This window comes from Akebia trifoliata, chromosome 13, assembly GCF_017979445.1.
Source record: "Akebia trifoliata isolate Shusen 1 chromosome 13, ASM1797944v1, whole genome shotgun sequence".
NCBI lineage: Eukaryota > Viridiplantae > Streptophyta > Magnoliopsida > Ranunculales > Lardizabalaceae > Akebia > Akebia trifoliata.
Window position 1 is genome coordinate 27,903,306 of NC_141387.1, and position 13,056 is coordinate 27,916,361.

The 13,056-nt window shown below is 32.8% G+C and overlaps 1 protein-coding gene across 1 annotated transcript; it reads left to right on the plus strand.

The window, feature by feature from the left end:
* Window positions 1-1,695, plus strand: LOC147388189 (non-specific lipid-transfer protein C, cotyledon-specific isoform-like). Its single transcript, XM_086421257.1, has 2 exons — window positions 1-471; window positions 1,502-1,695. Exons 1-2 carry the CDS (start codon window positions 110-112, stop codon window positions 1,509-1,511), a joined length of 372 nt encoding a protein of 123 aa, XP_086277383.1. The 5' UTR covers window positions 1-109; the 3' UTR covers window positions 1,512-1,695.
* Window positions 1,696-13,056: the final 11,361 nt, after the last annotated feature.

Here is a 13,056-nt window from a genome sequence, read left to right on the forward strand (position 1 = left end):
TGCAGTTACTCTCACCTCACAACACACACCTCTATCTATCTTCAACTCTGAATCAAAACTCTCTCTCTTACATCACATATCACAGGAAAGAAAGGTAGATAGATATATAATGGCGACCAAGAATGTGATGTCCTTCAGTCTAGGCCTCTTCCTTTCTCTGATGTTGTTCCATGGCATTATTATTAATGTAAGTGAGGCAGCCATAACATGCACCACTGTTGACACTAAGGCAGCTGCTTGTGTTATGTTCGTTACGGGAAAGACTCCAAAGCCATCCACACCATGTTGCAGTGGACTGCAAGAGTTGGTAAAGAGTGTGAAATCTGTAGATGACAAGAAGGCCATATGTCGATGCTTGAAGACTGCAGTTGCCAAGTTCACAGGAGTTCAGGATAAGTTCTTGAGTCAGATTCCAACTTCTTGCAATATTAAAGTTGGATTTCCTGTCTCTTTAAACACCAACTGTGAAGGGTACTTGATCAAACACACTCTCTCTCACTCACTCACTCACTCACTCACTCACACACGCACACACTGACTGGATTGTTGGTTAGATATACATAGTTTTAGAGCTGTCAATGGATGCTCATCGGTTCGATTACAACAATATCCGAATCCGAATCCGAATTCAAAATTTTTATTTGATAAAACTCTATCCGAATTCAAATCTGATTATCCTATCGGATATTGGATAATATCCAATTAGAATCCGAAAATTTTGTATATTAAAAAAATATAATTTTTCCTTATCCAACTGATTTTTCATTATTAAAAAAAAACTTATTATATATTATACTATGGATATAATAAATAAATCAAATAAAATAATATATATTATTTTGAATGAGATATTATCAGATTTGAAATGTTAATATCCAAGTCCGTATCCGATAAGGATTCAAATATATAAAACTATTTAAATTCGAATCCAATATCCAAAATTTTCAAATTCGAATCAGATTTGAATTTTCGACTATCCCTATCCATGGACACCTCTACATAATTTAAATAAAACTCGCCACTTAAACAAGTCTACTCAGCAACTAAACTTGATGGAAGTAACCCTCTGGGTCAAATCAAAAAATATCCGTGTCAACTTATTAAATCTATCGCGTCAGCATGAATTTTTTTTTTTTGAATTAGGTCAAAATTGGATAGACTTATGCTCTATTGGGTGACTCAAGAAATAATACATTATCTTGGCCGTATAAACCCAACATCCAATTGTCATTGAGTATATAGCCATAAAATCTCAATAGCTGGTTGTTGTGCTTATATTGTCAAGATTATGTGTCATTTCATTTCATGAATCAGCAGATCTAAACATTTATAAATATAATATATTTTTATTTGAGTCAACTAATTAGTAGACTTACTCATTGACTTGATTCCACTTGTTCGACAGTTAGAAATCAATGAACTTGAAAGGAAAAGAAAAGAATTAAATATTTTAAATTAATTTTTAATAAGTTCGTTATTTTATTTCCATTTTATTTCGCAGGATCCACTGAAGTAGTAGTATGGAGTTGCAATAAATTGGTGGGAGCAAATTTAGTGAGAATCGGAGGAGTTTAAGTTAAATAAAAGGATCAGGGTGGTTGTTTACTGATCTATCCGATTTGATGTACTACTTTGGCTTTAATGATGTAATCGGTAGCTGGTTTTAATATATGGGTTTCTACTTCTAATTTATCATCTTTATTCGACGGTTGGAAACCTATAAAGAGGACGCATTAATAGGTCATGGGACCATAGTTTTACAAATCATAGAGTTAACTTGGAACTCATCTAAATCAACTCAGTTCAATTGGATTTCAAGCTGAGCTGGACCAAACTCGATAGAACCAACTCGGAAAATCGTCAGAGTCAACTCACCAAATCTTTTGAATCAATTAAAAATACATTGACTTGACTATGTGACTCGAGGGAATTATTCGGCTAATAATTTATTGAAAAGCAAAAGGAATGTTTTATTTAAATTAATGTATGAAAATTCTAGGCTAAAGTGTTGAGGTTGTCCATCAACATGACCATTGATTGGTAAGGATTCTAAAGAAAAATGCATCTTTTCAAAATGTGTGTTAATCCCTAAAAGATCGAACAGATGACTATGAACTCCGTCTTTCTCCTCAAATTCTAATAGTCATGCTGATGGAAGTTTGAAAAGTCCATTAATATTATATTATTTGGCTCATTCAAGTTGACTTGCAGGGAGAAATTTTGCTAAGAGCAGCTTCAACCAGTCTTCTAAACTCTAAATATAAAGATAAAGACCTCCGAACCTAATTTCAACTAATCTTTATTTTTGAAGTTACCTCTATACATCATTATATTTTGAAGGCATGCATAATGATTTAAAGGTGATAACTTCAAAAATAGAGGGGAGGAGACATTTTGATGGGTCTCTCTAAATCACTATTCATCTTTTTGAAATACCTTTATTGTCCCCATTTTTTCAAAAATGCTATTTTTGACCTTCTCATTTTGTTGAACATATTTTAAATATCATTTGAAAAATACTGGAATGACACAAATGCAGACACAAAGATGACAAAAATGATGTGATGGCGTGCACATAACCGTAGATATTTTTTACTAGTATCTCACGGAAAAGCATCTATGGTAATGTGTGCGACACCACATCATTTTATCACTTTTGTGTCTCTATTTGTGTCACCCTAGCACGGCTCATATCAATTTTGTATCTAATCAAATTTCATTTTTTCAAATGAATGAATAGTAATTTAAAAAGTGAATAGTGATTTAAACAAGGGGTTGGTTGGACTTTAACGTGGTTTGGAGGGATCTTGATGTTAGAAAAATAGAACTTGAACTTAAATTGTATTGCTCTGAGGCACATAGTAATCTACGTTGTCTTATAGACAACAGACGCCCCCACTCCGATTAAATACGAAGATGCAGATGGGTTGCTGGCGAACTTGTCTTCAGGATACAACAGAGCCCAGTTCTAACACAACTGTATATTTCCTCAAAATTTGCACTATTTTGAGAAAATCTGTCACTCAGAATCTCGGATACACGAATGCCTCTTTTTGTAGAAATTTTTTTTTAAAAATTAGTTATATTTTTTTTTAACAGAATTAATCTCCATAAATATATATCAATTTAAAAATCACACCCATTCGTAAATGGTTTTTGAATCTCAATAGGTATGAAACCCATTGGAACCACTAGACACCTATTCGGATCAAGAAATCCGTTAAGCACCCTTAAGCCCCTTCGACACCTTTCGGCCCTATTAAATATTTAATTTTTCTCTCTCTCTCTCTCTTTCTTTTCTTTCTTTCTTTCTTATTTTATATATATATATATATATATATAATAAAATAAAAAAGAATTATTAAATTTTCATATAGCTTGAAGCCATTAGGAGCTTTCAAGGAGAGAGTCTTTGGAATGAAGAAAGAGTTGAGAATAGGTTCTTATATATAGGTTTAAAAATCCCTCCAAAACATTTTAAAAAGCAATGTGAGATTTATAAAAATTTGAAAAAAGGAGCCAATAGAACTTTTACAAATTCCAATCCATGTGAAAAGTTATCAACCAATAGAAATGCTTTTTTAAAAAAAATACTTACTTTTCTTTTAACAAAAAGTACACCAACCATAAAGTAACTTTCAAATATCATTTTAAAATAAATCAAATTAATTTTATTTGAATCAATTTTAAATAAATATTAATCATCATTTATTAACATTTATTTTAACAATCCCCCACTTGATTCAAAAAATAATTAATTAATAGAGGCAAACTGAATGTGTATCAGAATGATCATAATAAGTATAACCATAGGTACCTAACGGTTTGAACCTTTGGCTTATATATATAATTCAAAGTTTATAAGATATTTAAGTAGCTTATAGCTTTGAACTTAAATTCTATGTAATAAACTGGAATTATATATACACTTATTATAATCTAACTCATTAGTGACAAAGAATAGCGCTTTGCAGTCAAGCGCTTAAATCCTGATTTTCATGAGTATTTCAGAGAGATGACCAATTCTCTGTTTAAAGTAGTTAAACTTGTATACTCATATAGGTAAATTTGTCATGAGTGCTCCTGTAACTTCTTTAACACCCAAGCTTAAAATAGCCTACAAATTCATTAAGAGTTTAACTCATCCTTTTCACATTACAAGATATGTGCACTAAATAACATCATAGGGATAGCCAATATAAATATTATGTGCACTTACAAAGACAGTAAAGTAGCTTCTTATCTCTTTGAACTTAGAAAATGGGATCTCCAAATTTACTAAGTTGAGGTTCCACTACTCTGTCTTTATGGATATAGGTCTTAGGCCCATCCCCCTCGATGTTCTCAAAACTACCTCTCTAGGTAGTGCTTTTGTTAACGGATCTGCTAGCATTTCTGAAGTTGGTACGTACTCGAGTACGATCTCCCCATCTGTCAACATCTGTCGAACAATGTTATATCTAAGGCCTATATGCCTTGATTTACCCTTATATTTTCTGTTTCCTGAAATGGCTAACACAGCTTTATTATCACAATAAATAATAATTGCATAATCTAGAATAGGAGTTAATGGAATAAATTTAATAAAACTTCGAAGCCATTCTGCTTCTTTTACCGCAGCCGATAATGCTATGTATTCTGATTCCATACTTGAAGCAGAAATACAAGTTTGTTTCTTTGACCCCCACGATATCGCTCCTCCTGCTAAAGTATAAATCCAACCACTTGTAGATTTTGAATCATGAGAATCAGAGTTCCATGTAGCATCTGAGAACCCTTCTACTAGTTCAGGTTTACTATTATATTGTAAACAATAATTTTGAGTACCTTTTAAATATTTCAGAACCCTTCTAATTGCTTCCCAATGTTTAGGTCCTGGGTTACTTGTAAATCTACTCAATACCCCCACTATAAAAGCTATATCAGGTCTTGTACATTGCATTAAATACATAAGGCTACCAACTATTTTAGAATATTCTAATTGAGATTCCGCTCTACCCATATTCTTAAATAATTTCTTACTTGGATCACAAGGAGTATGAGAAGGTGAACAGTCAAACATATTATATGTTTTCAATATTTTTTCAATATGATGTGCTTGAGATAAACTAATGGTTTTATCTTCTTTTATGATTTTTATTCCAAGAATAAAGTCTACCTCTCCAATGTCTTTCATATCAAAAGATGATTTAAGATAATTTTTAGTTTCTACAATTATATCAATATCTGTACCAAAAATTAACATATCATCTACATACAATGACACAATCACATAACTTTGATTTATAACCTTACTATAAATACATCTATCACATTCATTTGATTTAAAATCAAATTCTTTAATTTTCTTATCAAATTTATCATGCCACTGTTTTGGTGATTGTTTAAGACCATATAAAGATTTATTCAATTTACAAACCAAATTACTTTTATTTGATTCTACATAACCTTCTGGTTGTTCTAGGTAAATTTCTTCATCTAAATCACCATTTAAAAATGCAGTTTTTACATCCATTTGATGTATATATAAGTTATGAATAGATGCTAATGCTAAAAGAACTCTAATAGAGGTTAATCGAGCAACAGGAGAAAATGTATCAAAATAGTCTATTCCTTCTTTTTGCCTAAAACCTTTGGCTACTAATCTTGCTTTAAATTTTTCTATACTACCATCTGGTTTTAGTTTCTTTTTGAAAACCCATTTATGTCCTATAGCTTTACAACCTGGAGGTAAAGATACTAAATCCCTAGTTCTATTAGATTTAATAGATTCTATTTCATCATCCATAGCTTCTTTCCAAAACACACTATCTAAAGATGTTACAGCTTCTTTATAAGTCTTAGGATCTGCTTCTAAAACATAGGTGTAAAAATCTGGACCAAAATTATAATGTGGATCCTTTCTTGGTCTCTTACTTTTCCTAAGTTTTAGTTATCCATTTTCTTGTCTTTTTCCTAACACTTGTTCATAATGGGTTTCATTTTTTAAATCAGAAACATTATATTTATGTTGAAGATTTTCAAAAAATTGTGCTTCTACAGATTCGATAATAACATTATCATCTAAGTTTAAAAATCGATAAGCTTTACTATTTTGATCATATCCTATGAAAGCACACTTATATGTTCTAAAGCCTAATTTTTTAATCTTATCATCTGATTTTCTAACATAGGCTAAACAACCCCATACTCTCAAATATTTTAAATTCGATTTTCTATTTTTCCAAAGTTCATATGGTGTTTTGTTTACTTTATAATACGGTACTCTACTTAAAATATGACATGCAGAATACAAAGCTTCACCCCATAAATTCATAGGCAAATCAGAATTTATTAGCATAGAATTTATCATTTCTATTAATGTCCTAGTTTTACGTTCCGCTACACCGTTTTGTTGAGGTGTTCTAGGGGCAGAAGTTTCATGTATAATTTCAAAATTTTCACAATAAACAGTAAAATCGTTATCAAAATATTCCCCTCCTCTATCACTTCTTAAAATTTTAATTTTCTTTTCTAATTGATTTTCTACTTCTACTTTATATAATTTAAAAGCTTCAAAAGCATCATTTTTGTTTCTTAACAGATATATATAACAGTATTTACTAAAATCATCAATAAAAGTGATAAAATATCTTTTACCACCTGTAGACACCCCATTTTTGCATCCGCCTGATTAATCAACTCGTCAACCCGATCGCAAGGATTCCCAATGATGGATGTGTATTCCATTGCTTTACTTTGTTACTAGATTTGTTTCAGAAATCCAGATGAGGTATCTCGAATTGACAAAACCTTAGAAACCACGCTACGCTAGGAAAGTACGACCCCAGAAACATAGAAATCATCATCTTGCAGACCAAAAAGAAGCTTCACGATAAAAATTACTAAAAATTATCAAATTACCAAAATACCCCTAACCTCAAAACAACCCTAGAGCCTACGTTACGCTTAGGAAAACCCATTCGAACACATAAAATGACAAATCGGAACCAAATAAATCATTTCACCAATTTTAACAGAATTTGACAAAATTACGAAAATGCCCCTCATAAAGTTCACAACCATTTCACACAAAAAAATTCATAAATAACAAAAACTAATATTTTCATTGAATTCCTTACGAAAAACCGATTCTAAAACATCCTAGAACATTAAAAACCGACTTGAAACGTGAAAAGTCCTCTCCGGGGGTAAAACGGTAATTTCACAATTTTCATAATTAAAAAATTCGAAATTAATAAATAAAACATTAAATAATTAAAGTGAAACATTAATGAAATTAATTTAAAAATTTGAACCTAAAAAATCGATTAATCGGACTCTCAGGCAAAATTGTTGAGGGTTCGTGGGATATTTCTTTAAGGACCTCTCCATTTCGGGGTCCAAAGAATTAAAAATATTTTAGAGGAGGGGTTCTCCAAAAATTAAAAGTAAATCAAGCAAGACTAAAGTCAAGGTATTAAAGTCAATCAAGTAAGACTGAAGTCAAAATTAAAGTCAATTAAGCAAGATTAAAGTCAAGATATTAAAAGTCAATCAATTAAGACTGAAGTCAAAACAATAAAAGTCAATCAAATAAGACCAAAAGTCATAATAGAATTCTAATTAAATAATAACTCTATCTAATAGAGTTCTAACTTAAAAACAATTCTACCTAAAACAATTTGAATTAAAACACAATTCTACCTAAAACAAGTCAAACTAAAACACAACTCTAATTAAAAGATTTCTAATTAAACATTAACTCTATCCAAATCAACCCCTAAAAATATCTATAAATAGAGGTGCTCACACCCTATTTTCGTATCAAATCATAAACCCTAAGAGAAGTAGGTCTAGAAGCTCCCCTAGCCCCCCATAAACCCTAGTTTTGGAGCCCCAACTCCTTAACTAGCATCCCTCCTTCAATTTTAGTCTAGAAAACACCCCCAAATCCGTAACGAACTTGAAGAGTTCAGATTCAAAAACAAGGAGATACCTTGCCTCGGAGATCCGAAGTCAAATCCGGAAACAGAACGAAGCAAGGGAACACGGTACAAGGAGCTCTTTTTGTCAGATCTGAGGGAACCAAGTCCTTGCCATCGGAAAGGTAAATTTTTATTTATTTTTTATCTAGGTTTTAGCAATGTAATTTACTTGGGAAGTTAGTAGAGACTGGCTTTGGCCGGGCGGGGTTGGTGCCTAACACCTTCCAACCTCGTAACTTGATCCCCGAATTCAGATTTTTTTATGGTAGATTAGTTCCTTTTATCTATGTTAGAGTCAGTTTGGTTCCTAGACCACAATAACTAGGTGGCGACTCCCAAACCTCAAGGGTCAAAAGCGGATCCGCGCACCCCGCAGATCGAGGGCGTTTTCAGTGGCGACTCCACTGGGGACATTGAGGATCAAACTTGAAAAGCCCCAAGTTTGGAAACATTGCCGATGACCTAGTTTTTTTTCTTAGTTAGTTTCTTTTGTTTGCTTATCATTTTTTTTTTTTATTATTATTCTTGTCGGTCCGATCATTAACCATTCGATTCTAGTCATAATACCTTGATCCAACATTTTTATGGTTTAATTAAGAGCCATCTGGAATGACCTTAAATAATATGAGATTTCAAAGTGATGGTTATATTGAGGACGGGATATGATCTTTGGGTTATGATTTTATTTTATTTTTTTCCTTTTTTATTCTTGTTTTTGTGTGTTAATTTGCTTTTCGATAATATATATATATATATATATATATATATATATATATATATATATATATATTTTCTCTTTTTGTTTATTTATTTATTTATTTATTTTTAGGTGTCGATCTGTTTTTTTATTTTTTTTTTCTTCTCGGAGATGTCATGGTCTTTGGACAATATTATTATTGGTTCGGAGATGTCACGGTCTTTGAACAATATTATTGTTGGTAGTTTTTTAAAAAAAATAAAAAATAAAAAATAAAAAAAATAGGAATTTTGAGTTGCTGTCAACGACAGCAAGGTATGGCTGGTAAATCGTTTTTATAAAAGGTGTGTTAGTGGTAAAAAATTGGTTTTTACTGTTACACCCTTAATGATTCCAATTCAAAGATGGGTGTGCTTGCAGTAAAAAATCTTTTTTATCCCAATTTATGTCATATTCTCCATCGTCTTCCTCTAGAGACCGATTTGTTCTCTCAGTCCGATCGGCTGAAATTTCAGTCTGATCAGTTTGGAGCTCCTAATAAAGTTGTCGTTCCCTCTTGATCTAGAGATCAAGCTCGAAGATTATCAGCTCCTCTCGAAACCGTTGACATTTCGTGCGAGTTTAATCAATCTTTCTTTCGTTGTCGAAGAAAGAATTTAATTGCTGGCTTTGATTGAGGACAAGATTTCAATCGATTTTTTTTTTAATCTATTTCTTTTCTGAAAATCAGATCTGTTTTTTTTATTTTTCTCAAACCATCTTCTCAGATTGTTTTTTAACTTAAGAAAAAAACAGCAGCAAAATAAAAAACCTCTTCCCATCTCCTTTCTCTCTTCTCCCACATACTCAATACCGCCAATCCTTCTTCAAAAGAGATTTATTCTCTCTGGGTCTCTCTGGAGAGAGAAGAGGGACTGATAATTCTAGGCGATGTTTGATATAGTGAGGAAGAAGAAAACGTTTTTATTGGGGTACACGTGAACAAGTATGACTTGATATAGTTTCAGAGATTTCTAGTTCAGATTATTAGAGAACTCAAAAATTCGAAGTTAACTGGTGTGATCTCGTCTGAAGAGAGAGAGAGAGAGAGAGACGAAGAAGAGAGAGGCTTCTCCTTTGTTGCCCCTTTAGCACTTTGAAAACAAATTTTTTGCTGTTTTGGTTGATTAAAAGTAAAGGTAAAAAGATAACTCAAGTGTGAGTGGTTGCTGCCAACAATACTAAAAATAAGTAATTGTGTCTCACGGTGGCAAGCATAGAAATATGAGTCATGACTCAAGAGTCATACATTGTGAGTTGTGAGTTATGAGCATTGTGGCTGTGGCAACAATAAAACAAAAACATGTGAGTTGGATTGTGAATGTTGCTGGCAGCAACATAAAAAAAAAAAATGTTTTGTTTTATAATTTGTTTGGGGGGGCTAGTTTTACTAGCTTAGCAAGGTTCATTCCTTACTAAGGGTCATTGACCTTGCCACGTGGCATTCGAAAAAGTGATCCATTACCACATGCTTGTGGTGAATGAAATTCTGAGAATTTTAAAATAAATATCTATATATATTTTTTCAAAGGAATTCTTAAAAATTAATTTTCATTTTAAATGTTGACTTTAAATTTGATTTCATAGCCGTTCATTTCCAAAACCTTGGATCAAAGCTAAAAAAAAAAAAGAGTATTGTGATTTCTATTTTCGGATCCAAACTTTTCCATCAAAATCTACAAGGTTGTGATATTGGATTACTGACATGATGAACCACGTTAATTTGATGACCCTTAGTAAAATTTTGAAATCTTATTGAATTAGTCAAGCTAGCCGATTTCTTACCCCAAAGTTTCTTAGGTAATTTGTTATGGACCTCTCCACGTGGAAAAAAAAAATCAATTTGTTTAAAAAAAAAAAGGGGTACATCAATCCTTATGATGATCGTTCTATCATCAATTCAATGTTCATAGAAATCTCGACTTGTTTAAGGTCATCCAAAATAATTTTTTTGATTGGACCATCAAAATAATTGTGCTAGGATTCGATTGATTATTCCTGATTGATTGCCTATCTAACATGCCATGATCTTGATTAATATATATTTTGATGTGCATGCCTTAATCTTGATCTTGATTGTTTTGGATAGTTATGCTTTATGATCATATTTTTTCTAATATCCATATTTTATGATTTGATCTGACCCATGGGCCCACGTGTTTGAAAAAAGGCCCCGGGCACACCCCACCCTGTTTTGCACACACCACATGCACGTTTACTGTTTTGAGCACCTACACGTCCCATTTAGCCAACGTGGCACTAGTGCGTGGCCCGGTCTCTTCGGAGATGCGATGTCATTCATGAAACCCACAACTCCAGTCACGTACCTTAGGGTATATCAAACTGGGGCATCAATACCGTCTGATCAGGTGATTCTGAGAAGTATGTTGATGCACCCAGGCTGGAGCGACCTGAGCCTTTGTCCTATTGTGAGCCACACAGTCACATGTCTCGATTGCCAACGTAGTACTAGTACATGGTCGGTCCCCTCGTGGGATGCCAAACCATTTATGAAAGCTACAACTCTTGACTCGTACCCGTAGGTATAAAAGGTAATCTAAGTATATCAATTGCACTTCTTGGTCAAAACCGGTGCCTAAGCAAGATCTTGCCCCGCTGTACCCTACTGTATGAGGGGGATAGACTACGTCTATTCTAGACGAGAGGTATTTAAGTGGGCCCTTGCTCAGCATTGTGCGCCATCTCTCAACTGGAGATCAAACTGGCTGTTTTTGGCTTCAGAGAAGTGAATTGAGATTTTAGATTATCACCTATACGGTATATCAAACCAAGTCATCACGTATCGAAAGGTATATAGGTGTGCTTGGGCAAGGGTGGCCAGATAAAAATGCATTGCACGTAGTAAGCTTAGAGTCTAGAAACCTTCCCAGTAGGTCACGACTCGAACTTATCGTGGGTGTTCCCAGGTTGTTTATTGAATGAATGCATGTGATTGATGAATGTATGTGAGTGATGTGAATGGTGAGATCAGAGTGTATGATTGTCCTCAAGGATTAAAAATATTATTTTTGAAAATCAAAATGGGTGCACCGACCCAATAAAGAATCCATTTTTTTTACAATAATGACCCAGTCCATCCCGATCCAACAATCATGGTGGGCTGGGCCATTTAAATAGAAGTCAAATTTTTAAAAAGAAGAAAAATGTGTTACGAAAAAGTGTTATCCAACAAAATGTTTTCCAAAAGAAGTTTTCTAGAAAAAGTGTTATTCTCTAGAAAAATGTTTTCTAAGGAAAAAATATTTTCTAGAAAATATTTTCCATAAGAACAAGATTTTCCAAGAGAAAATGTTTTCCAAATAAAAACTATTTTTCAAAGAAAAATATTTTCCAGAAGAAAATATTTTCCAAAAGAAAAGAAAATGAAGGAAAAATGATTTACAAAAGATATATATTTGCATGAAAAATTATTGAAATATGTTTGAAGTTGTTATTCAATGAAAACATTATTTGTCAATATTTTTCAAGAGTGCAGTAAAATTATTTTTCTTCTGAATAATCATTAAATGGATGACCTTTTTAATGGATTGGTGCACAAAATTTAATAAAATCTCAGGGTTCATTTAAAATGTTATCAAGGGGGTGACACTGAAATTGTTAAATTCATCTTCAAAGAGGTTTAAGGGTTATTATTGTATCTAAGCTCAATCGTCCATCGTCTAGGTAGGGTTGTAAATCCGATCAGTTAGAGTAAACGTCAATATCAAGTCAACAGTCAGAAATGACCTCAAAATTTCTCAACATCATCCAATTGTTCTTTGAAAATCATAGTGCTTCAATCCTACCGGTTGTAAGTAATGTCTCAGTTCTCATCAAGCCCGTTTTGGGTAGTCTTGAGTTTTCATGGGTCATTTGGGTTAACTCGAGTCCTTTTTTCCAGTAAGGTCATGTCTTCCTTAGATTGAATCTACTCTTTCCTATTAAGTCAAGTTAGTTCGTCGAATTTATAGAGGTGTCTGTCGCCCCTTCAGAATTGATCGTACAAAAGAAATTTTTGAATATCTCGAGCGCATTAACGAATTAACTAATAATCTAGATTCAAAGACAAGAAGATAAGAGTCGGGCTCAAGAAAGCAAAGGTCATTGACCTCGGAACAGAAATAAATTCCTAAAGAGATTCAAATAGAAACCATCTTATCTCTAGAGGAACACAGGGGGATAATGAATTTTCTCAGAAATTTCAAAAGATTTGTTCACATGGGCCTATGAGGATATGTTAGGTGCAAGTTTGGGTGTTGTCTAACACGGATTATATATTGACTCGTCTATATCGATGGAATCAAAGAAGATGTTATAAAATATATCAGCACTATCCTTACTACATCTTGAGTT